This window comes from Pelophylax lessonae (assembly GCF_965119305.1).
Source record: "Pelophylax lessonae genome assembly, chromosome: 3".
Taxonomy (NCBI): Eukaryota; Metazoa; Chordata; class Amphibia; order Anura; family Ranidae; genus Pelophylax; species Pelophylax lessonae.
This window is the reverse complement of record NC_138770.1, coordinates 392,421,332-392,448,426: the sequence shown is the minus strand read 5'-3', so window position 1 is coordinate 392,448,426 and position 27,095 is coordinate 392,421,332. Positions and strand designations below refer to the sequence as shown.

Below are 27,095 nucleotides of genomic sequence, written 5' to 3'. Positions count from 1 at the left end.
GCTGCTGCCACGACTTCTGCACAGGATTCAGGAAGAAGGGAAACCAATAATCCTGGTGGCTCCAGCTTGGCCCAGGAGGATTTGGTACACGCAAATTCTGTGGTTGGCGGTGGGGAGGCCATGGGTTCTCCCACTGCTTCTGGACCTGCTCTCAGGGTCCGATATTCCACCCTTCCTACAATCCCTAAATTTGACGGTTTGGCTATTGAAGCCTTGATTTTGAGGGAGTGGGGCATATCTGGCCCTGCAGTCTTTACCGGGGCATTTATTACAGAGTCTGGAAGTCTTACATTTCTTGGTGTGAGGCCAGGAAGTGGCATCCCCGTAAATATATCACAGAGAGAATTCTAGCCTTCTTGCAAGTAGGGGTAGATATGAAGCTAGCTTTAGGCACTATTAAAGGTCAAATTTAAGCCTTGTCAGTATGTTTTTTAAAGACCCATTGCTTCGCATTCCTTGGTCCAAGCCCTTATACAAGGGGTGCTACGTAGGCCAGCGTTGTGTCCTTGGGATTTCAATTTGGTCCTGGTGGTTCTACAGAAACAACCTTTTGAGCCCATTCGGCATGTTCCTTTGACCAGAAAGTTGGTCTTTTTGGTTGCAGTAACTTCAGCTAGAAGAATATCAGTTAGCGGCTCTTTCTTGTAAGGAGCCATTTGTGATCTTACATCAGGATAGGGTAATTCTATGTTCAGACCCAGGGTTTTTGCCCAAGGTGGTGTCTGCTTTTTTTATTTTTTAATGAATCAGGACATTATACTGCCTTTCTTCTTTCCAAATCCTCGAACAGCAGAGGAAAAGTTACATTCTCTTGATGTAGTACTTGCATTTAAGGTCTATAAAGATGTCAGCTCAGATTCAGAAGACCGACCTTTTGTTTGTGCTGCCAGAAGGGCCCAGGAATGGGCAGGCAGCATCTAGGTCTACAATTTCTCAGTGGATTCGCCAGGTCATTATCCAGGCGTATGGTTTAAAGGGGAAGGTTCCACCTATTCTGGTAAAAGCACACTCTACCAGAAGAGTAGGTGCTTCTTGGGCAGTTCGCCGTCAAGCTTCTATGGCTTAGATTTTTAGGGCCGCTACTTGTTCTTCAGTACATACATTCACTAGATTCTGTCAGATGGATGTTAGGACCCGGGAGGATTCTGCATTTGGCTGCAGTGTGCTGCAGGCAGCTATGTAGATCTTTTCGGTCTGATGGCAGGTTTTTTTGTATTTCGTGCCCCCCTCCCCTCAAGTGCATTGCTTTGAGATTTCCCATATAGTAATTAGTATGGCTGCTCTGTATCCCATGATGTACGATAAAGAAAATTGGATTTTTCCTACAGCTTACCTGTAAAATTCTTTTCTTGGGGTACATCATGGAACACAGAGGTCCCTCCCCTCTTGTCTGGGATGTTTATTGCTTGCTACAAAACTGTTATATAGAGGGGACTTTCCTGTCTTTTTATACGCCATCTATAGTGTCCATTCAACTATAGATGGCGTATAACCCAGATAGTAATTTTTACGGCTGCTGTGTTCCGTGATGTACTCCAAGAAAAGGATTTTACAGGTAAGCTGTAGGAAAAATCCATGTTTTCCAAGTTTCCTTTTCTTTTATACTGGCATTTCATAGTCAGAATCACTTTTAGTAGTTGAAATAGTACATATCTAAAGATATCTGTATATCAGACCAAAAAGTGGGATGACCGAGGAGGAAAGAGGGACAAACGGATCTGTTTCCAAAAGTGGGACAGTCCCTCCAAATAAGGGACAGTTGGGGGGCATGCATGTAATAACAGTGTCTTCATCTGTAAAAGTGCAATTACTGACCAGTTTCACTAATACATATTTGGCCATTGTTTTCTAGCTTAACTCTGACATCCAGCCATTCATAAATGGGAAGGAATCAGGAGGTTCTTTCAGCCTGAATTCTGCCCCTGTCGTTCTTCACCAAGAATCTATAGGTAGAGAAGTCTGGATGAAACAGGTTAAAGAGGTAAGCAGTCAAGTTCATTGCCCTTTTTTTTCTCTGCTTCTTTCATTGTGTTAATTTAGTAAGCCTGGAGATTGCAAAATTGTGTTCAGCTCTGGATAGAAACCAATTAGCTTCCATGTTTTTATTTTGTCAAATCCTTATTGATTAAGCTGATTGGCTACCATGCATAGCCGCACCAGATTCTGCACTCTCCGGTTTCAGTAAATCAGCCCCATTGTGTCTGTTTAAGTGTGTGGCAAAGCAAAAAAAAAAACATCATGTGCATTATCTGCAATACATTTTAAAAGTACAGAAAAATACCTGTTTATTCTGCTGGAAATCCATTTAGCCCCTAACTTCCTATTCAACCAGACAACACAGTGCCTCTGCTGCTCTGAAATTCCAAACAGTGATTGATAAATGTCCCCCAGTGTGTTCCCAATTTCCTGTTTGAGCTGTCAATATTGTTGCAGGGCAAAGCAATGCAAACATGAGCACTGAGACACATCAGTCAGATTTATATAAGGTTGCAGCCTGCATCATAAATTCCGAATTTGTCTGCTGTAAAGTAGCACTTGCAACTGAATGAAACCTGACCCTGGCAAATTCTTAAATATGCATCTGTTTAGAGTGGAATTGTTCAGTAATCTGTGTTTGAAGAAGACGTAGACTGATTTATATGAATTATATCCAAATGTGTTGTACATTTGCTTAATAAATGACCCCCACTGTGTTTCTGGCAGATCGACAGGTATTTTTAAGTGCTTGTAAGATTTTTAAAGTGGTAAACATGGGAAAATGGGCAGATATTGCAGAGATCTACTGAGTATATATTTTTTTGCCTGCCTAGCCTATACTGCAAACTTGTTCAGAAGAGACTGTTACAAAATAGGTCATCATCTTGCCCAGGAGGACTTTGGGGATTTTCACTGACTGCAATCTTGGGGCCATATGTAGAAATGTGTAAACATTTACACACCATTACACACAGCAGCCTTAGGGCTCTTTCACACGGTCCGCCTCCGTAGGCGGATCCGTGTTGCTCAGCGGGGATCGATCCGCGATCCCCGCTGAGCCGGCGGATGACAGCTCCGTCTCTGCTTGCAGAGCGGAGAGGGAGGTGTCTCAGCCCCCGCTGCCCTCTATGGGGGATCGGATGAGAGCGGACCGCCTGTCCGCTCTCATCAGATCCGATCTGCTCCGATTACTGAACGGATGGAAAAATATGGTTTCCATCCGTCCAGATTTCACTGACAGGATCGGATGCGGATGGCAGCGGGTGTCAGCGGAGCTGTCTCCGCTGACACCCGCTGCCCCATAGAGCTGCATGGAGGATCCGATCAGATCCGCCTAAAAAACTGACAGGCGGATCGGATCGCCCGTGTGAAAGAGCCCTTACCTGTATTTTTATTGTGTATTAATTGTTGTATTTATAAGAAGTATCTGTAAAGTATGTTTTTATAAGAAGTGCACAAGATATAGGCTGTAGTGTTTCAGCAGAAAGTTTGGTAATAAAGATCTCTAAAAGGTATTACAATTATAGTTTATCCAAGCAGATTGTTTTGTACACATTTAGAATATATGTCCCAGCCAATCCCATATTTTGCAACCTAATATAAATGTAACTAATTATCTGCTTTAGGGTTTATTCACACCATTTTGTTGCAGTAATGCACATGTAATCGTTGATGCAATATAGTGCCATTTGTTTAAATAGAAAACCAACATGTTGCTGACAGGCTAATGTGCGTTGCCAGACAGTGCACTGTCAAGAAATGGCATTTGCACCATTTTTTGGCAGCTCAGTGGAACTCATGTTTGAGATACATGCCTAAATGCATTGATGAGCCATTAAAATGAATAGCACCACATCGCATTAGTACATTACACGTACCATGGCACGTGTTAAAGTGGTTCTAAAGTGAGAAGGTTTTTTATCCTAATGCATTAAGATAGAAAAAAAAAACTTCTTTCTGCAGCAGGCCCCCTAATTCTTACCTGAGCCCCATTTCGATCCAGGGATGTTGCATGAGAGTCTTGGCTGTCCAGGACTCTCCCTTCTCATTGGCTGAGACAGCAGCAGGGCGCCATTGGCTCCAGCTGTTGTTAATCAAAGTCAGTGAGCCAATGAGAGAGAGGGGGCAGGGCCGAACCGTGGCTCTGTGTCTGAATGGACACACACACAGCAGCAGCCCGGCTCAGGTGCCCCCATACCAAGCTGCTTGCTGTGGGTGCACTCGGCAGGAGGGAGAGGCCAGGAGCGCCTTCGAGGGACCCGAGAAGAGGAGGATCTGGGCTGCTCTGTGCAAAACCACTACACGGAGCAGGTAAGTATACACATGTTTGTTATTTGTAAAAAAAAAAAAACAGACTTTAGTATCACTTTGAAGTAAAGCAAATGATAATGTGCGTACAACTGCAACAGTATTAAGTGACTAGACCACCAATCATAACCTAGCAAGTAATTGAGCCTGCTCCAGGATGATGTTGTTTTCACTGTTAAAGCCCACACATTTTCTACAATTTTGATACCCTTATTTGATTCTATAATTTAACCACTTGCTGTCCATATGTCTTAAAGAAATGACCCAGAATTCAAGTGGTTAAAACAAACTCAAGGATGCAGCAGCCATAGGCTTGGTGCCATTTTTTTTTTCAGCCACCAACCGGCTTTTTATAAAAAGTGATCTACATTCTATGATATAAAAATCAGGCAATGCAGTGTCGTAAACCAAAACAGTGTAACAATCAATAATAATAATAAATATAAAAAAATAATAAACCCTCCACACAGCAAAATAAACTCTACAGTGAAAATTTTGCATTAATCAAAAGTCTCTTAAATTTGTGTCCATAAATCATCCTTTTATATTCTTCATCCTCATGGAAATATTCCAAACTTCCACCACCTGAGTATAGTCATCCACTAACCAGAAGTATGTGACCTTACTATTTTCTCTATTGTCCATCGACAGACGCAGCCTCATCTCCATGAGCTGAGTGGGTTATGCTGCCACCTGCAGGAGTAGTCTAGGCAGTACATTAGTACAAAACTTTTAACATGTACACGCCCATGGGGCTGTCCCTCCAGGCATAAACCCCACTGCCACAGCCCCGCACATCAGTTTGTTTCTGCCTAGAGAAGGAGTAGGACCTAGGTTTCCTGCTGGGGCTCCGGTCTCAGTTTTTTTATTCTTTTAAGAATATTTCCTTTTTATTTCTCTTTACTCACTTGCTAGTTAGTGTTTAGGGAAGAATTTTCCTGGTGATCTACAAGCAACGATGCCGGCTGGGGCTTTGCACTGGATAATCTAGATCCTTATGGTCCCCCCAGTCTGGCTTACGAGCTTTAGCAGGTTATAGTCCCAACCTAGGCTTAGTCACGATGGTGCCCCTTTTCCGGATAGGGACGAGCCTGCGAGCGGATACCTCACTGGGATGTGATGACCTGGAAAGCCCTGAGTCTCCGCATACCCCTCGGCTGGCAGCACCCCCACTTTGGGTGGGAGGTAGTCTGCCCGGAGTGGAGCCCACCCGGTCCATGGTATGGTGAGTAAATGTGCCCCCCTTGCCCCTGCTGGCCTTGAGGGGATGTGGGCCCTCTCCTGGGGATAATGGGATTTGTACCTCCCAAGAGATCTCCCTGGCCTGCCCGGTCTGTGTGTCCTTCCCTCCCCCTTCCCTGTCCCTGCTGTGGCTGTGTGTCTGGAGCACCTGGCACCCTGGGGGGGTGACATGGTACCTTGGGCTTGCTGGTCCCTGTTGTGGTTCCTGAGGCCTTCATGTGTCTGTCCCTGGCCGCATTGTTCGCAGAGGGCGCCGCCATCTTAAGTGTGGGCAATGTGAATTTTTTCCCATAGACTTGTTTGGGGCAGCCATTTTCCCTGTAGCTTCCTATTGATATGTATGGTCATCCATCTTTGTGTAGCCCTTGTGCTATGCTGAACAGCTTGACCTTTCTCAGGCAACATCACTTCCTGTGCTTTTGTTTCCTTCTGCTAGCAGAGGTCACTTCCTGTCTTTCTCCCCATGCTGCTGGAAGAATCAGAAAGACGGTTTGTCGATGGGGGCGGAGCCGGCCAGCGAGGGGGATGGACGCATAGTCACACAGCTCCCTTCTCAGCGTTCATAACGGAGCCTACAGCGACGCCGAGGGTCACACTAGTGATTCGCCACACACCTCCACAGATGCCTGGGAAGACGCCCAACATGCCGGGGAAGAGAAAAGGGGGAACGAAGCCCGGTAAGCTGCTTAATTTCTTTGGCCCAGCGGGCGGGCAGCACAGCCAAAATGGCGCCGGCGCTTCTCCCCACGCTACCTCACAGCAGGCCTCACAGGCAGGGCAGAAATCTACACAGCACGCAGGGCCTTCTGGCCACAGCCCAGATCCCATGGCCTCTTTGAGCAGCGCAGATCCATCCCTATCCCATTCTGCATGCTCCAGTCCGGCCAAATCCAAACTGAAGCTACATCACAGTGAGGGAGACCCCATTTTATCATGCAGAGTAGATGACACCCTGGAGTTCCACGATACTATCTCCTCATTTCCTACCTCTTGCCAGCCTGTCATGGACTCCCTTTTGAAAGAGATGATGCTGTCCTTGAGGAGCTCTATACATGCTGATATGCTGCAATTGATGACTCAATGCAACTCTGCTGTAGCAGCGGTGGACACTAGAGTCACACGGATTGAAAATAAAATGGGAGAAGTTGCTGATACGTTTAATACCATGGTAGATTCCCATAATGAGCATGCTGATGACATAGACTGGCTGAAATCTAAAGTTGCAGACTTAGAAGATCGCTCGAGGCGCAACAATATTAAAATCAGAGGCATCCCAGAATCAATCAAACCCCCTGTCGGAGTACCTGACCTCCATCTTTCAGGAAGCCATGCCTGACGTTCCACTGTGTGATTTAGCCATAGACCGGATTCACAGGCTCCCGAAGCCAAAACATATTGCAGCCTCTCTTCCGCGAGACACCATAGCCAGAATCCACTTCTTAACAGTTAAAGAGAGATTTATGTCGCTAGTACGGAAAGGTTCTAACTTACCACCTGCCATGAACAATCTCACCTTCTATGCTGACCTTTCTGCGTTCACTATGAACAGGAGACGCAACCTTTCCACTATTACAAAACCGCTGCGCAACCACCGTATCCCCTATAGGTGGAACTATCCAGCTACTCTAGTTGTCACCAGAGGTGATAGGGAACACAGGATCCCTTCCTTAGAAGATGGCTTGACTCTACTCACAAAGTGGGGCATACTTGAACCTGAAGCAGACGACTTAGCACCCCATACCTGAGATCCAATCTCACGGCTATCATGCTGTTCTTAGTTACCCTCCATGTTCTACTAATTGCTACCTATAGGCACCGGCTGATCTGCTTGGCTATAAACTGTTGATTTCTTCCCCCACACCAACGGTTCTCTGTAACCGTGCAGACTTCCTCGAGGAGTCGTCTATATTTTTTATTGTTTCTACAAAGTTTTGTTGTGTGCTGCTTCTTTTTTCTCTTTTCGTTTGTTTGCTTTTTTTTTTTTTCCCCTTAACCCAGCACGACCACTACATCCAGCAGCCTCCACCACCTGTCTATTGAACTGGACGCATACCAACTGTACCAACTTAAGATTCACATTCAGTTGCTACTTCACCCAATCTGAGCTATGCATTCCCACGAGGAACAAGAACACATCTGGAACTGAGTAAGTGTATTTCCGATTGCTACCACCTTACACGACCCCGTTTACTGCAACGACATGTCCTTTAAGCTCCTCTCACTCAACGTTAATGGGCTTAACAGACCCCATAAGAGACGCATGCTATGGAGAGAGCTGAAGGTTCAACACTGTGACATTGCTGCTATACAGGAAACCCATTTTGTGGCTGATAACCACCCTAAATTGTCAACTAAACAATTTCCGCATGTCTTTTATTCGAATGGCCCAAAGAAGAAATGCGGGGTGGCCATTCTGGTTTGTGACACTTTAAATTTTACTCTGATCTCGCAGACCACTGACCCGGAAGGTCGATTCTTGGTGCTCTCATGTTCCATTGACGGGACTGCCTACACCATTGTCACCGTGTACTCTCCAAATACATGGCAAACTGCGTTCATACGAAAACTGTGGCGCAAGATCGACCCCCTCATCAAGGGCCATGCCATTCTCTGTGGCGACTTTAATATTGTGTCCAATTACCAACTGTACGTTTCTAGGGACACGCCAAGACACCTATACCGCACGGATCTTTCCTTGTTTTTGTCCACCGCACACCTATATGATGTTTGGAGATGTCATAATTCACCTGAGAGGGACTTTATGTTCTACTCTAAAGCTCATCATTCATACTCAAGGATCGACATGTTCCTCACAGATAAATTCCTACTACAAAAAGTATCTGGTGTGACAATTGGTTCAATAACATGGTCTGACCACGCCCCCATTCTTTTGACTATTGGAGACATGCCTTTCACCACAAGGGCTAATAGATGGAGGTTTGATGCCTCTATCCTGGCATCTAAAGAATCAGTATCTGAAACCCTTTCAGCTCTAACTGACTTCTTCCACCTTAATGACACTGCTGATATATGTCCATCTACATTGTGGAATGCTCACAAGGCATTCATGAGGGATGTGTTAATGTCTAGGGGGGTGAATGTGAGGAGACAGAGAAGGCAAAAGCTTGATGCTATACTGGAATCTATTAAATCTTTAGAAGGCAAAAATAAAGCTAATCCGTCCCCTGCGTGTGCAGCTGAGCTTGCGCGTTCTCAAGTGGAACTCCGCGTCCTCCTGATTGGTCAGCACTCCCAATGCTATGCGCAGGCTGAAGGCTTCTCAGTATGCGCATGGCAACAAAGCGGGCAAACTTTTGGCTAATCAGCTGGGAATCCAAACAGCAAAATAAAGAATCCCATACTTATTTCATCACTCTACTGGTGAGAGGTTGACCAATCCGAAGGACATTGCTGATGCCTTCAGCCAATATTATAGTGCTCTCTATAATCTGAAAGATGATTCTACTACCCCTCAGCTATCATCTACGGATATTCAAAACTTCTTAGACTCGATTTCCCTTCCTAGCTTGGCACCCACGGACGTGGACCAACTAAATACCCCATTATCACTAAAAGAAGTGTGTAGAGCCATCGGATCACTCCCCAAGGGTAAAGCCCCTGGTCCAGACGGTTTTACGTCGGAATATTATAAGCTGTTTGCTGAATCCCTCTCTCCTCACATTCTTAAAGTCTTCCAAGAGGCGTCAGCTCGGGCTGGCTTTCCTGCAGAAATGTTGGAGGCGACCGTAGTGACTCTTCCAAAACCTGGTAAAGAACCGAATAAAGCACACAATTTTAGACCTATTTCACTGTTAAATGTAGATTTTAAAGTGTATGCTAGAATTATTGCTAATCGTGTCTCTGGATTCCTTCCAGCTCTGATTAAGCCGGACCAGGTGGGCTTCGTACAGGGCCGTCAGGCTACCGACGCCACTAGGCGCCTGGTTGGTCTCACCCACCGTGTGCGTGCTGCGGGTGTCCCCACTGTGTTCTTGTTTCTTGACGCAGAGAAGGCCTTTGACCGGATACACTGGGGATACCTGCGGCGGGTCCTCGAAACCTTTGGCTTTCAGGGTTGTGTCTTGAACGCTATCATGGCTTTATATACTGTTCCATCAGCACGTGTATTTACTGAGGGTCTTTTTTCAGAACAATTCCACATAACTAACGGCACACGACAGGGCTGCCCCTTATCGCCACTCATCTTCGCCCTGCTCATGGAGCCTCTGGCGGAGAGGATGCGATCTCACCCTGGTATTAGTGGAATATCACTGGGAGGATTTTCTCACGTCATCTCGCTTTTTGCGGATGATATTATTTTGTCCTGCACTAACCCATTGTTATCTCTGACTCACATTCAGGACGTTTTACAACACTTTCAATCCATCTCCTACTATAGGGGAATGATCTTAAGTCTAATATATTGGGCATAGCAATAGACACCCACACACAACTACAGATCCAACATATGGTACACTACCAGTGGCAACATGACGCTATTGACTACCTGGGCATCAAGTTGACGGCTGACCCATCCAATCTTTTTAAACTCAATTTTTCTCCCATGCTAGATGCAACTTCCCAAGACCTACACAGACTACGGAAGTTCTACATTTCGTGGTCTGGTAGACTAGCCGCATTTAAGATGCTAATTTTACCCAAAATTTTATATATTTTCAGGGCCCTACCCATCTTGGTCCCTAATACCTTCTACAACTCCCTACAGAAACTCTTAAGCACCTATCTCTGGGATGGGGGTAGACCTAGAACCTCTCATAAAACCCTCACCAAGCAGGTCTTGGCGGGTGGCATGGGGGTCCCTGACATGAAAGATTACCATATGGCGGCTATATTGTCCCAATGCCGGCAATGGTTTCCTTCTGCCCAATCCCAGCTGTGGGTGCCCATGGAACTGGCCTCCACATCCTATGTATCTTTACTTGATGCTATTGTTCTAACCCAGATACATCCCAGACGTTCATATGGATCCCACCCCACTATCTCGGCTACACTTTCAGCTTGGCATTACTTCCTCAATAATATGTCAAAAGCGGGAAAACTCCAATCTATACCTATTTCATTAAATGCACTGAGTACCATCTCCCCAGACTTACGAATGACGCATTGGAAACAATTCAATTTGGTTTATTTGACTGACCTATACAGGGGCTCCGAACTCCTTGCTTTTAGAGAGATATGCCAACTGTTCCCAAACTTTGAACGGGAATTTTTGACCTACAAACGACTGACGCACATTTTGACCTCCTTGCCGACATTACATGTCGCCTTACTGGAACACATATATAAATTTTGTTTTACTGCTACGTCCAGCCAAGGTATTCGTTTATTTTACAATACTATCCGTGATAGAGCAGTCTTTGTGAAGTCCTCCTCGCACTTAAAATGGGATAAACTTATTGGACAGAAGTGAGAGCTATAGTGCAGAAAGTAGTAGAATATGAAATAGAAGAAAATCCAGCCTTTTTCTTGTTGAATGTCTCGGATATACCAGCAAGTAAATATGAGAATTCATTGATACCACACCTAGTAAATGCGGCTAAGGCAGGCATCTCGGGTAGCTGGAAAAAAATACAACCTCCATCGATAAGAGAATGGATAAATAGGATTGAGGATAATAGGAGACTAGAAGAATTAATTGCCACAACACAAAATAGGCAGGGAAAATATGAGAAAAGTTGGAAAGCATGGATTGACTTCTTAGACTCAGAAGAAGGGAAACAATATATGTAAAATAAGTAGAAGAGGAAAGGAAAAACAAAAAGAAAGAAAGAGGAGAAAAGGAGGAGATAGAAAAGATAATAATTGAAGGAAAGCCATCTCTGTACACAGGAATAGAAAAATTTTAATTTTTTTTCTTTTTTTTTTTTTTTTTTTTTTTTTTTAGTTTTGGAGGGATGGGATGGGAGGGAGGGAAGGGAAGGGAAAAGAGGGGAGAAAAAGAAAACAAGGGATTTTGAAGGTATAATAAAGAAAGAAGTTGTATTGTATATTGCGACAGAAAAATATATAACATGTAAGAAATTAAGTGTAATGGTCTGTCTGTACCTTTAAAATTCCTGAATAAAAAGATGATATTTGAAAAAAAATAAAATGGGAGCGGGACGTACAACAGACTTTCACTGAGGCACAGTGGATGAAAGCGATCAGACTGAACTTTACTCTCACTAAATGCTCTACGTTCCGGGAAGGCTCCCACAAACTACACCTCCGCTGGTATAGAACTCCATACACCATTGCCAAATTCCATTCTGGCACCTCCAATCTTTGTTGGAGGGGATGCGGCCAAGTGGGAACGCTCATGCATATGCTATGGTCATGTTTGTCCTTGCGAAGCTTCTGGGCTTCAATGCACCGCATGATAGCTGACATAACGGGCATTTTTAACAAACTTCGGGTGGAACAGGCACTACTAGGCATTGGGATGGATTGGTACCCCCCCTCGCATAGAGTAGTCGTACAACATATCTTATACGCTGCAAGACTGACAATAGCACGTAGGTGGAAGGATACTGTTCCTCCATCGCGTCATGAAGTAATCCAAATAGTGAATGAGTCTTATGAGTATGAAAAGATACTGTCATGTTCCACACACAACTATAAACAGTTTAGGGACAGGTGGAGCCTCTGGGAGGCGTTTGTGTCCTTTTCTCAGTGAATGGTTTTGTTATCTAATCTGCCATACTGCTTAACAATGATTATTTGATTGTGGCTCGGGCGCTCTGTCAGGCCAAAAAGTGCTCCCGTTGAGGTGGCCTGGGTGAGCGTCCCTCCACGTGTGTCATAATGAACGAAGTAATATACTGCTCATGTCTTGTTAAATCGTAATCAATGTGCTGGTTACCCTGCTCTTGAATTCTAGTACAGGTTATGCTATTTTCTCAGCTTAATAATTTGTGAATTCCTATCCTTCTTCTTTTATGTGTATTCTACCCACTATGACAATGTTGCATATGTCACTGTATTACTGTGTTCAGCAATACACATTTGTATTTCAAACGTTTTACCTAACCTGTTTGTTGTCTTGTATAAAACCCAATAAAATGTTATTTAAAAAAAGAAAGACGGTTTATCTGATGTGGACAGTACATGGGGTCCCTGCGGGCATATTGCTGATCGTTCTGCTGTCATTTAGTTTAAAGGGGTTCCCTGCGATCGGTGGTGGGTACCGCTCTTAAAGCGACAGTACTCAGTTTTTTGCAAATTGCAATATGGAGTACCAAACTATGAAATCACACTCAGACCCACTCTGTGCGACTCCCGGACAGTCGCTGGCCGTGATTTCAGCAGCCGTGGAAAGCCGTGCGTCTAAAGTTGATTTAGTCATGAAAAAGGTTAATAGCTGAAAACGGCCACTGCCTTCTCCATCTATGGAGGTGTCCTCTGATCCAGAGGCTGATGGGGGTCGCCCAGATGCCCCTCTAACTGAGGGGTCGCTGTCCTCGCAGTCAGATGGTGAAGAGGACCTGTCTTCTTCAGCTGCAGCGCGGGAACGCGCATTAGTGGAAGCCCTGATTATTTCAGTAGGGGATACTTTAAAACTGGCTGTTGAGCCCATGCCGGCAGGGACGTGGGTGACTTTTGGCTCTCAGAAGTCTCCAAAAGCTGACAGGGTTTTCCTTTGTCCCGACACTTTTCACGATATTGTGAATGACCAATAGCAGCGCGTTAAGCACGTGTTAGTGGTGCCAAAACGCTTTAAACGCCGGTACCCTTTTGCTGAAAAGGTCTCCAACCATTGGAGGGTGCCGTCTAAGGTGGACCATCCTGTTTCCAGATTAAACAAATCTACCCTTGTGCCTGTGGGGGATTCCGTGGTTTTTTACGAATCCAGTGGACAGGCGGGTGGAATCCCTTTCCCACCATCTTCACATGCTGGCGGGTTCCATTTTGAAACCGGTTTTTGAGTCTGTGTTAGTCTCACTGGCAGTGCTCCAAATATCGTTATACCATAAACCACCTTTCTCTATCGTTCATTGAGGGACACAGCTCCTGATCTTCTTAACCATTGGGTTATACTGTCCCCTACAGGAGTAGGACACTAGGCAGAAGAAAAGCTTGACTACGTCTATGGGCAGTCCCAGGGGGTATACTTCCACTCTCAGCTATAGGCAGTTTTTTTTCTGCCTAGTCAGGAGAAAGGACCTAGTTCCTTGCTTTGGTCCTGGCAATTTTTTCCTTTTTAATGGATTTTTTCTATTTTTCCTGTGAGAATCTACAATCAACTTCTGCTCTGGGGGCAACGGGACCAGTGGTCACCCCAGTCTGGCCAGGAAGCGCTCGCAGGCCTCAGCTCCGCGCTAGGTCGACCGGGACATAGCCCCACTGGACGGGGGCTGGCCTGTGAGTTAAATGCCTCGCGAGGTCGCATATGACCTGGCCTCGGCCTGAGTCGCAGTGTTCCTCCTGGCCGACAGCCCCCCCATTTTGATGGAGAGAAGGTTCTGTCTGGAGTGGTGCCCATCCTGTTCCTGGTATGGTAAATACCTTTTCCTCCTCTCCCCCTAGAGGGTGGTGGGGTGGACTTGGGCCCCTCCCTGGGATGGTCGGATCCCCAGGCACTCCTCCCTCCCATGCAGCTTACCCCCTCTCTGTGGTCCATGTGGACACTTCATCCCTCATCTGCCCACCCCCCCCCCCTTCAACCATGAGGTGGCCATACCACCTTTTTCAGGTCAGTCTGGAAAACTGAGCTGCCGATGGGGGGGGGGGGGGTATAGGCGCACATCACCAGCGACTGAACAATTGGCTTTCAAGAGGGGGCTGTACCTGGTGGGGGCTCTTACCAAGGCCCCCTTGCTGCTGGTGTCATTGTCGGGGGGGCTCCCGGGAGCCACATGGTGCTACCATTTTCTTGTAGACTCTGTCCTGTAGATTCAGCAGCCATGTTTGTGTAGCCTCTGTGGCCATTTTCTAGTAATAGCGGCGGCCATGACTGTGAGCTTAGTTCAGCTCCTCTGGTGTGGTCTCCATTGCTGCCTTGGGACCTCAATTTGGTGCTTTTCAGGCCTCCAGAAACCACCTTTTGAAAATCGTAGGGAGGTTCCCCTGAACACGTTATCCCAGAAGGTGGCCTTTTTGGTGGCAATTACTCCTGTGCGCAGGGTGTCGGAGCTGGTGGCGTTATCTTGTCTTTCACCTTACGGCGCTACATGCTTCGAGTTTCTATGCTTTCCCTCTTTCCCTGTGGGCTTAATTCATTAAAGAATATCTCATGAGATAATTGAATCAGGTGACACATTTTCTCCAATTATCTTACGAGATGCTGAAAATGTAAATTCACTATCACCTTATGAGTTATTTACCTCAAAAACATATAGGCATCCCAAACTGCCAACAGAATTACAGCGAATCTCAAAAATCGCGCCACGATCAGGGTGCCATTGAAAGTGAAGGGGATCGTCCCACGATTTGCGGTGATTTGGGATTGTGGGCAGAAACGCTGCGATTCCATCCGCGATCTGGGACGCCTAGATGTGTACGTAGTCTAAAGGATAAATAAATTAATACATGAGTTAGATAAGTAGTGGTCCAGGCATGAGGTATTTAAAGTAGTTGTAAAGGCAGAAGGTTTTATGCATTAAGATAAAAAGCCTTCTGTGTGCAGCAGCCCCCCTCAGCCCCCATAATACTTACCTGAGGTCCCTCTAGCTCCAGTGATGCTGTAGGAATGTCTCGGCTGTATGGGACTCCCTTCCTCATTGGCTGAGCCATTGGCTCCTGCTGCTGTCAATCAAAGTCAGTCAGCCAATTAAAGTAAAAAGTAGGCGGGCAGGGACGGGCGGCAGCTCCGTGTCTGAATGGACACACTGAGCTGTGACTCGGCTCGGGTGCCCCCATAGCAAGCTGCTTGCTGTGGGGGCACTGAATAGGAGGGAGGGGCCAGGAGAGCCGAAGAGGGACCCGAAAAGAGGAGGATCCAGGCTGCGCTGTGCATATCCACTGCAAAAGAGTAGGTAGTATAACACCTTTGTTATTTTTAATTTTAAAAAAATTAAATTTTTACAATCACTTTAAGGAATGTAAAAATATAATAGCCAATTTATAGTGGTCTCTACTTTTTGGATCAGCTTCTCAACAGTAATGTAAAGAAACCTAAATATGGAAAAACACAGAATCATTGGGGATGATTTACTTAACCACTTTAGCACCGGAGGATTTTCCTGCTTTACTTTGCAACTTGGCACTGTGCGACTTTAATTGCGCGGTCATGCAATGCCGTACCCAAACGAAATTTACGTCCTTTTTTTCCTCACAAACAGAGCTTTCTTTGGTGGTATTTGATCACCTGTGCCATTTTTATTTTTTGCGATATTAATAAAAAAAGAGCGACAATTTTGAAAAAATAACAATATTTTTCTACTTTGACAGTTAAAAAATATCCAATATATTCAATTTTTGTCATATATTTAGGCCAAAATTTATTTAGCTACATGTCTTTGACAAAAAAATTCTCAATGAGCGTATTTTTAACCGCTTTAAGACCGGAAGATTTTACCCCATTCCTGACCAGGCCATATTTTGCGATTCGGCACTGCGTTAATTTAACGGACAATTGCACGGTCATGCGACGCTGTACCCAAATTAAATTTATGTCTTTTTTTTCCCCACAAATAGAGCTTTATCTTGGTGGTATTTGATCACCTGTGCGATTTTTAATTTTTGCGCTATGAACAAAAAAAGAGTGACAATTTTAAAAAATATAACAATATTTTTCACATTTTTTATATGAAATTCCCCCAAAAAAATGTAAAAATCAAAATTTTTTAACATTTTAGGCCAATTTGTTTTTTGCTACATATGTTTGGTAAAAAAAATCGCAATAAGCGCATTATGATTAGTTTGCGCAAAAGTTATTGCAGCTACTAACTACGGGAAATTTATGTCATTTTTATTGTTTTTTTTTTTTTTTAACTAGTAATGGTGGCGATCTGCAATTTTTTTATGCGGGACTGCGACATTGCAGCGGACAGATCAGACCCCTAACTGACATTTTTGACACTTTTGGGGGTACCAGTGACATTCCTACAGTAATCAGTGCTATACATATGCACTGTTACTGTAAGAATGACACTGGCAGGGAAGGGGTTAACTTTATTGGTGATCAAGGGGTTAAATGTATGCCTGGTGATTACTGACATGTGTGGGGGGAGGGGATTGAGTGACACAGGCACAGATCGCAGGTTCAGCTATGCTGAATCCTGTAATCTGTCCCTGCCTGTCACAGAGGAGATCCGCCCGCTTTGTTTACACAAGCGGGCGGATTTCCTCACTCGATCCCCGACGATCGGGGAAGAGCGGCGGTGATCACCGCCTCTCCTCCCCTGGTCCGACTCCCGCTGTGTCTGAATACAGCGGAAGCGAGCCTCTGGCGGCACGCGCGTGCCGCCCACAAGGGGAGGAGTCCAGCGACGTAGGTCTACGTCGCTGGACGATAACGAGCCACTTTGCCGCAGTAGGCTTAATGTGAGCGGTCGGCAAGTGGTTAAAGTATAACTGAAGGCAAAACTTTTTTTTTTAGTTTTGGATGGAGTGAAGATGGATTAGATCCCCTGTCAGTTTTTTTTTTTTTCTGCCTGTGCCTTCATGTAGGGAGATTAACCCTCTCTATTTGTCCTGTTTACTATTATCATTGTAATTGAAAGAAAATTTCACATTTTGGGTTGTCCCCAGAAAATTAGGGGAAGAAGGGGAAATCTTCCAATGGGGACACTGGTTCTGGTTACCTGGGGGTCCCCAAGGAATTATTTTAATTTGTAGGGATTTCCTCTCACTTCCTGTTTTGGCTATGGGACAGAAGTGAGGGGAAATCTCCCCAATGACAAAGCTGTCTTTTTTTGATCGGTGGAATCAGGATATTTATATTTGTGTGTGATTTTTGATACTATTTGCATTCAATAGTTGACACGGATATTTTGTATTTGCCTAATTTGACTTAGTTGATTTTGATACACCATGTGTGTCCTGTGAGAACAGCTTCCCTTAGACTGGTATTCTAGTCAGTTTTTTTCTTTTGTATTAATACAAATGCTACAGAGACTGCCCTGACTTAGTGAGATGGCATATTTCTACAGCTTAAACTATTTTAACCCTTTAAAAGCACCAGAAAAACTGACAGGGGTTCTAATCCTTCTCCAAAGTATCCATCCCACTGGACATCACATCATGTGATAAAATACTTTATGGTTTCATGAGTAAAATACCTCATATTTTGATGAAATAACTCATGCTTTATTTTAGTAGTGTTTTTTTGTGAATTAGGAGAAAAATAACTCTTTGTGAATTGAGCCCTGTGTCTTCGTAGGTTTCCTCCTACACTTTAAAAACATGTTGGTAGGTTAATTGACTCCTGTCAAAATTGGCCCTAGTATGTGTATGTATGAATGTGAGTTAGGTACCTTTAGATTGTAAGCTTCTTGAGGGCAGAGACTGATGTGAACGTACAATATACAGTACCTCACAAAAGTGAGTACACCCCTCACATTTTTGTAAATATTTTATTTTAACTTTTCATGTGACAACACTGAAGAAATGACACTTTGCTACAATGTAAAGTAGTGAGTGTACCGCTTGTATAACAGTGTAAATTTGCTGTACCCTCAAAATAACCCAACACACAGCCATTAATGTCTAAACCGCTAGCAACAAAAGTGAGTACACCCCTAAGTTAAAATGTCCATATTGGGCCTAAAGTGTCAATATTTTGTGTGGCCACCATTATTTTTCAGCACTGCCTTAACCCTCTTGGGCATAGAGTTCACCACAGCTTCACATGTTGCCATTGGAGATCTCTTCCACTCCTGGTGGTTGTTAGAAACCTTGCCTTCTTCCACATTCCGTTTGAGGATGCCTCACAGATGTTCAGTAGGGTTTAGGTCTTGAGACATGCTTGGCCCGTCCATCACCTTTACCCTCAGCTTCTTTCGCAAGGCAGTGGTTGTCTTGGAGGTGTTTTTGGGGTCGTTATCATGTTGAAATACTGCCCTGCAGCCAAGTCTCAGAAGGTAGGGGATCATGCTCTGCTTCAGTGGGTCACAGTACATGTTGGCATTCATGGTTCCCTCAATGAACTGTAGCTTCCCCAGTGCCGGCAGCACTCATGTAGCCCCAGACAATGACACTCCCACCACCATGCTTGACTGTAGGCAAGACACTCTTGTCTTTTTACTCCTCACCTGGTTGCTGCCACAAACGTTTGACACCATCTGAACCAAATAAGTTTATCTTGGTCTTATTAGACCACAGGACATGGTTCCAGTAATCCTTAGTCTGCTTGTCTTCAGAAAACTGTTTGCAGGCATTGTTGTGCATCATCTTTAGAAGATCCTTCTGGGACGACAGCCATGCTGAATAAGTTGATGCAGTGTGTGACGTATGGTCTGAGCACTGATAGGCTGACCCCCCACCCTTTCAACCTCAACAGCAATGCTGGCAGCACTCATACGTCTATTTCCCAAAGACAACCTCTGGATATGACACTGAATACATGCACTCAACTTCTTTGGTCGACCATGGCGAGGCCTGTTCTGAGTGGAACCTGTCCTGGTAAATCACTGTATGGTCTTGGCCACCATGTTGCAGCTCAGTTTCAGGGTCTTAGCAATCTTCTTATAGCCTAGGCCATCTTTATGTAGAGCAACAATTATTTTTTTCAGATCCTCAAGAGATTTCTTTGCCATGATGTGCCATGTTGAACCTCCAGTCACCAGTATGAGAGAGTGAGAGCGATAACACCAAATTTAACACACTTGCTCCCCATTCACACCTGAGACCTTGTAACACTAACGAGTCACATGACACCGGGGAGGGAAAATGGCTAATTGGACCCAGTTTGGACATTTTACCTAAAAGGTTGTACACCCTTTTGTTGCCAGTGGTTTAGACATTAATGGCTGTGTGTTGAGTTATTTTGACAGCAAATTTACATGGTTATACAAGCTGTACACTCACTACTTTACATTGTAGCAAAGTGTCACTTCTTCAGTGTTGTCACATGAAAAAATAGAATAAAATATTTACAAAAATGTAAGGAAAGGGGTGTACTCACTTTTGTGAGATACTGTATGTATGTAAAGCGCTGTAAAAATTGACAGGGCTATATAAGTACCTGTAATAAATATATACAAATATTGTGCAAAAATTACATTTGACACCATTTTATTCTATAGGGCCTCTAAATTAAAAAAAATTGATATACTTGTTTAGGGATTTAAGTAATTTCTTTAGCAAAAAAAAAAATACAAATTTTATTATGTGAATGATAAATGCAAAGTTGCCTTGGATGTGAAGTTTATAAAGTGGTTCTAAAGTCAAAATTTTTTTGCCCTAATTTACTCTATTCATCAAGGTAAAAAAAAACATTCCACTATCTATCCAATTCCCCTGCCCACTAAACACTTACCTGGCCCTTCTCACCAGTCCAGCACTGTCCTGACTGCAGCACCACTTCTGTACTTTCTGGTATCACAGGAGACACAAGCGGCAGCAGAAACCATAGGTTTTCTTTTGTTGTCAGTCAAACTCCTGTGAGGAATGAGTAAGAGTGTGGCTTGCCGCTGCTTTGTGTGTGTATTGATTCCCACACCTTAGCTCGAGAGCATGCCTGCATGGGTGCCCCCTTAGCACATGGCTTGCTGTGGGGGCACCAAGAAGAATAAAGAGCTGACCGCACCCCTGGGGGACTCCAGAAGAGGAGGTAAGGGATCGCTCTGTGCAATATCATTGCACAGAGCTGGTAAGTATAACATCTTTTCGTTGTAAAGCAAAAATTTGTATTTCATATCACTTTAATAAGCAAAAATTAAAGTGATTAAATATAACGAGGAAGGTGACTGAGATGGAAAATATGTATGTAGAGGACCCTTCACCGGATAATCTAGTTAAATGGACGGAGATACAGCAGATATACCAAACATTATCAGTGAACAAGGCGGAGAATAGAAGGTGTTTTTTTTTTTTTTTTTAAACAGGCCCACTATTAAGAGGGAGAAAATTCTGGGCACACGCTGGCCCTTCTGGCTGGGTCTCAGAATGAGAGTAGGTCTATTGCAATGTCTGTAGAGACCCAAGCTGGAAGGGTGACCAGGTGCCCAGAAGAAATAGTGAACGTCTTTAAGGATTATTACTCAGACCTATATATACGTCTAGGGTAGTAGAGGAAGACAGAGACTTGGAAGATTTCATAAAGGATCGGCCTATTCCACAGCTCTCAGTGATAGATAGGGAATCATTAGAAATACCCGTCACAATTAATGAGTTGCGGGAGGCAGTAAAATATTTATCCCCCCCATAAAGTAACAGGGCCAGATGGATTGCCAAGTGAGATATATAGGGAATATGGAGAAAAAAATATTGCCGGAGTTGCTGCAATGGCTAAATGAGGCATTGGAGAAAGGGAGACCGCTGGTTTCAATGACAGAGGCTACACTCCTAGTAATACCAAAGGAAGGGAAAGATCTAACGCAACCCGCAACACACAGACCAATCTCTTTACTGTATACTGCCATAAAGTACTAGCGAAGGTATTAGCGATTAGACTAGGTAAAATAATAAATACTTTAATTCACCCTGATCAATGTGGATTTATCCCAGGCAGATAAACATCGTTAAACATTAGGAGACTATTCTTAAACTTACAAATTCCACCAGAAAAGTCTAATAGTCGAATGGAATTACTTGTGGCAAGCCCTAGCGCTGTTCAATGTTGGCCCTATTTTTATAAAATTTGTTAAATTGTTGTATGGCTTGTCCAAGGTCGAAAGTGAAAATTGGTGAAAGATCGTCTGAATATTTTCCGTTGTCCTGGGGGATGAGGCAGGGGTGCCCATTGTCACCCCTGCTTTTCGCCATCGCGATGGAGCCCTTGGCTATAGCTATCAGAACAGGGGAGGGTATAAGAGGCTTTAGAAGGGGGAAAGAAGAGGAGAAGATCTCGCTATATGCAGATGACTTTCTTCTTTTCTTGGAAGATGTGAAGGTTATGGATACTGTGAAGAGATTTTGTCTGTTTTCAGGATTCTCAATCAACTGGGAGAAATCTATATTTCTCCTGGTTGATAGGTTGGAGCAAGAGCTAGTCACTTGCAGGTGGTTAATAGTTTTGAATATCTGGGAATAGTCATAACAGTTGACAATGGACTGTATATTTTGAAGAACTTAGAGCCCTTAATTAAATCATTTAAAATAAAATGTGGGACGTGGAATCGCCTTCCCTTAGCAGTGGTGGGTCGCTGTAGTTTTATTAAAATGATATGGTTGCCTCAATATTTTGCATAACTCTCCAGTATGGATCCCTGGGGTGTGGTTTAAGAGGCTAGGGGGCCTGTTTAGGAAATTGATCTGGAGGAAGAAGCAGGCTAGAGTTTGCCTGAAAACTTTACAGCTGCCGAGAGTTGGGGGGGCTTGGCTGTTCCCCATCCTTGGAGCTATTTCCTGGCAGCCCAATTACAACAGATGGGGGGTTGGGAAGTGGGTATTGATACCACCGGCTATAGCTCTCAAACATTATTGGCCTATACCCCAAATACATCACTCATAGAGGGGTTGGAGGCAAACTCTTGGGGGGTTGTGGGAGAATGCTTAACAGTGAAACTACTGGGGAAGATATGGAAAATAATAAATTCAATATTTGGGTACTCGGGTCTTACAGAGTATACACCTATATGGGATAATGAAAATTTAAAGGAACTTAGGGGACTGGAGAATATTAGTATATGGAAATGGAAGGGAGTGATAAGATGAATGCAAATATATAAAATAGGGGTACTGAAGACATTTCAGGAATTAAAAGAGGAATTTGGGTTTCTGAATAGAGATTTTTATATGTATCTGTAACTACGACAAGCACTGGCGACACAATTTAGAGAGGGGAGGATTAGAATGGAGTAAAATTTCTCTGTTGAAAAATTTGATACAGGCTACATCTTTAAGGTGGTTGATTTCAGAACTATACATGAAGTTACAGGTAAGGGTATTAAATAAGGAATTTCAGTTACCTAGCAGAATAAAATGGGAAGAGGATGTGGGGCGGTTAACAGATGTACAGTGGGATGGTATAGTGGCTTCAACAAACCCAATATCTCTTTCAGCAACCCAGAAACACACACAATTTTATATACTCCATGGAGCATTTTATACGCCTAAAAGATTATTCTTGTTTGGAGGAAGATCGGATGCTTTTTGCCCTAGATGTAAAACGGCAGTTGGAGATTTGATCCACATGTTGTGGAGATGCCCCAAGCTGCACAGATACTGGAGGGAGGTGATGGATAAAATAAATTTAGTATTTTAAATAAATCTTCAAATCTTCAACTTTGAAATCTTCAACTTCCGGTACTATGCATATTGGGGTATATGGAGCAGAGAGAGGGGTATGGGGCAAAGCGAATAGCAGTTTTAAGAGGTTTCTATCAGGCTAGGAAAGCTATAAAAGAGAAATGGATAAAATCAAAACCACCATGTATAGTAGATTGGTTGAGAGAAGTCAAAAATACCATAATTAGAGAAAAATTGGCTTACAAAAAAAGAGGAAATACTAAAAAGTTTGAAAGAATATTGAAAGTATGGATAAAAACTCCTGGCCTAGTACCTGATTATGCTGATATTTAAAATGTTTAGTTGAATTAATGTAGCTTGGAGTATGATATGGGAAGGGAGGTAGAGGGGGGGAGGTGGTAGGTTTGCTGGGAGGGGGATAAAGGGGACGACACATTATTTAATAATATTTTTGTATGTGATATATTAGTCTGTGATATCTTTTTTTATTGATGGAAAATAATAAAAATATAAAGAATTAAAAAAAAAATTCACCTATAACCATGATATAAAAATTAATTTATGCCTTCCTTTGAAAGTCATTGGCTTCACAAACTAAAAATCATTTTAACTCAATTACTGTGTTAAAATGGGCCTCCTCCAAGCTTTGCTCATCTGTTGTTTTTTATTTCAAAGACTTTACTAAGACTTTTCTACGTCAATAAACCGCAATATTGCTGCTAAAAAAAAGTGAAGAAGGGGTTGTAAATAGGTCAGGGTTTGTAGAGAATTGTGGTAATGTAGCAGGAACTGCAAACCTGATTATTCTGACTCCAACTGTTGTAATAGTGACTTATAGGTGATCTATAGAGTCTCTTAATTTAGCCAGTTGATCATTAAAGCGTGGAAAAAAGGTATGTAATTCTGTCCCACAGATCTGACAGATGGCTGGAGAACTTATCTCTAGTGGTTTCTTAGTTTTCTCCAAGTTGCTGTGTTGGTATTATTGTACTATTGGGTCTTACACTTTGTTCTGTGATATCTGCAGAATTTGCTTCCTGTGCATCTGTGTGATCAGATGCATAATGCATCTGTGTAGATTCAGCAATAAAAGAGTGCTTGGAGGCTTGTCTAGATATTTTTTCAAGTTTTGCAAAAAAAAATCGTTACTGTCTCTTTAAGAAGACAAACGGCAGCTTAGACAGGTGGGATAACAAGTCCAACGCAGAGAAACAGTATTCAACATTCACAGGTGAAGTGCGGTAAGCTTGTGCAACCATGTGTCTCACAGATTGTGGATGGCACTGAGCTTGATTGCAGACTAAACATACACATCTACGCAGCAGGCTGTAGGAATTCTACCACGTTTTGACTATTCTGACTCCAACTGTTCTAATAGTGACTTATCCTTTGCTGAGACCTATGCCTGGCCTGTATAAGCACACATAATCACCGTGGACAGCCATTATCAGATAGCTGAAATCACCAAAACACGTATTTTTCCATCCACGTAGGTTTTATTGCAAGCAGTAGGTATAGCAGACAACAAAATGCGGCAGATGATTGAAAGACGGTAATGTGTTCTGGATGTGAGCAGATTGCATAAGGCCTAGACAGATGTAGCCATCTTTTACCCCAAACATAATGAAGGAACACGAAAATGAAGTAAATCACAGGTGGGAGGGGCAGAGAGAATAAAGAAAGGAATGACAGAAAAGGCAGGTGCAAAAAGCAAAACAACCACAAGATGGCAGTATAATAACCAATTAATTATATAGACATTACTATATCTATGTATTACATTATATCTTACAAATAAGTGTAACCGCACACTCCCTCCTGGTATTGTAAATACCACTATGTTACATCATAACAGTAGTAATGCAAATGCAAATAAACAATAGTGCATTTTGCAGTTGTCTTGCAGACCTGAAAGACAAAAGGAGAAAGCATGCATAGATGCAACAATAACTGCAATAAGACATGAAGTAGGGTTAATTAAAGTCCAAGGCACATTCTACTTGAGGTCAGAAACTGGATCCAACGAACCCAGGTAAGCAAGTTCAGTCTCCAAAAAGTAAGAGTAAAACAAGTTCTGTAATGGGTCTGAGGAAATTTCTTTACAGATCCTTGTCTAGCAATCTTTACTTATACATTATGTACCATACCATCATCGCTAGGAATAGTCTTTACAATGAGACCCATGGGCAATTTGATTCTTTCCGCTTGCTGATCTTTAAGCAGAACAAGGTCTCCAACCTGGAGGTTAGGGCTCAGATGTTACCATTTTCTGCTTCCTTGCAGAAGAGAAAAATACTCCATCTTCCAATGATTTAAGAAGCTGTTGGCAAGATGTACTCGCTTCCATTGCTCACGGCATAAGTTCCCCGCTTTAAAGTCTCCGGGTGGAACAGGAAAAGTAGCTGGAGTAAGGATGGTTGGGGACTCTGGATCTTTGTCAGGATCTAAAAGACTGAAGACCTCAGCTATAGCTTATTCTGTATGATCCAGCAGAAATTCTGGTGTACTGTTAACTAAGAAGAATCCGCAAAGACACCCTAAGACACTGGCCTAGTAGCATGATCTGCAGGATTAAACTCTGATGAAACGTGATGCCATTGTTCAGGATTTTCTGATTCTTTGTACATGGTTGCTGGCATAGATATAGAAGCGTTTTGTCTGATAGTATATGTAGCCCAAAACAACCGTGCTGTCTGTGCAGAATTTGATGTCATATATCTGAATGTATACCTCAGACAGTATAAAATATGAAATTTCTACAGCAAGCACAGTCCCACAAAGTTCAAGCCTTGGATATGTGTGCTCAGGCTTAGGTGCTAACTTCGCTTTGCCAAACAGAAACCCTATGTGAGTTTGATTGAAAGAGTCCCCTAATGTAGGCAACAGCTGCTATGGCCTCAGTGGATGCATCTGAGAAGATGTGGATCTTCTTTCTCTGACTTGCTGCAAGGGAAGCTGAAGTGTAGCAGTGTGGTATGTCAATTCCATCTAAGGCATGTCGAGATTATTTCCAGGACTCCCACTTTGAATATTTGTCTGTTGGTAGTGGAGCATCCCAATCTTGAATAGTCTCTGATAGCCGTCTTGATAGGGATTTACCTTGTATGGTGATGGGAGCCACAAATCCCAGTGGATCGTATAGAGTGTTCACCACTGACCAAACACCACGTTTGGTAAATGGCGTGTCTGCAGCGCTGACTTGAAAGCCGAAAGTGTCTTATAATAAGTTTCACTGTAAGCCCAGACTTCTCTGAACAGGAGGCATGTCATAAATCCTTAAATCCTGTGGCATGATTACCAGACTGAAAAGCTTTCTTCACAGCAGCACTGTTTGAGCCAATCTTATGGAGCCTGAGATTGGCCTCAGAAAGCATACCTTGAGTCCTTTGGAGCAGGTCTATGGCTTCTTTATCTGTGGGTAAGGATTTGAGTCTGTCATCCACATAGAAGTCTCTCTCAACAAAGTGTCGAGCATCTGCACCAAAATTCTTTTCGCCATTAAGTCAGTACTTATGTTGCAACAGCAGGCAAGGGACTGTTTCCGAAGACATGTACTTTTATGCAGTATTTAATCACTTCATTGTTTATGCCACAAAAGCCTTAGAAATCTCCTTTGGTCTTCTCTTACTATGAAGCAATGGAACATTTGTTCAATGTCAGTAGTTATGGCAACTGCCTCTCTTCTGAACCTCATAAGTACTCCTACAAGGTTGTTGGTTAGGTTCAGACCAGGGAGAAGAACATCATTCGGGGATGCACCTTGATCCTTGGCACTGGAGTCAAGCACTACCATGATTTGCTTTGGTTTACGTGGATGATACACTCTAAAGAAAGGCAAATACCAGCACTCATCATGCTCTAGAAGAGGTGGTACTAGCTCAGCATGATAATTGTTAAAGATCCTTTTCATAAAGGCAACGAAATGGTCCTTCATTTCAGGCCTGTTCTTTAGTGTTCACTGAAGTGAGTTGAGTCTGGATAAAGCTTGTTCATGATTGTTTGGAAGTCTGACTCTTGTAGCACGAAGAGTTAACAGTGCAACACAGCTGTTAGATTCATCTTTGAAGAATTCACTGTCCATTATTGCCATGAACTCTCTATCTTCAATTGACAAGGCTATTCTGTTGTCATCACGTGTAGTACAAAACACTGTGCTACCTAAGTTGTCACCACAGGGGATGCGAGTAACGTCAGATATTTGGATAATGTCAAGCGGGGCTTCTCCTTTACTTCATAATGATGAGAGCATTGTCTGACGTGAGATGCACGCCCGTTCC

The 27,095-nt window shown here is 43.4% G+C and overlaps 1 protein-coding gene across 1 annotated transcript in view; it reads left to right on the top strand.

Moving 5' to 3' along the window:
• Window positions 1-27,095, top strand: part of PDSS2 (decaprenyl diphosphate synthase subunit 2) — a 375,935-nt gene that overhangs the window by 326,993 nt on the left and 21,847 nt on the right. The window contains exon 7 of the mRNA XM_082249924.1: window positions 1,853-1,981. Coding sequence (XP_082106050.1) covers window positions 1,853-1,981 — 129 coding nt within the window. The remainder of the gene's footprint in view (window positions 1-1,852; window positions 1,982-27,095) is intronic.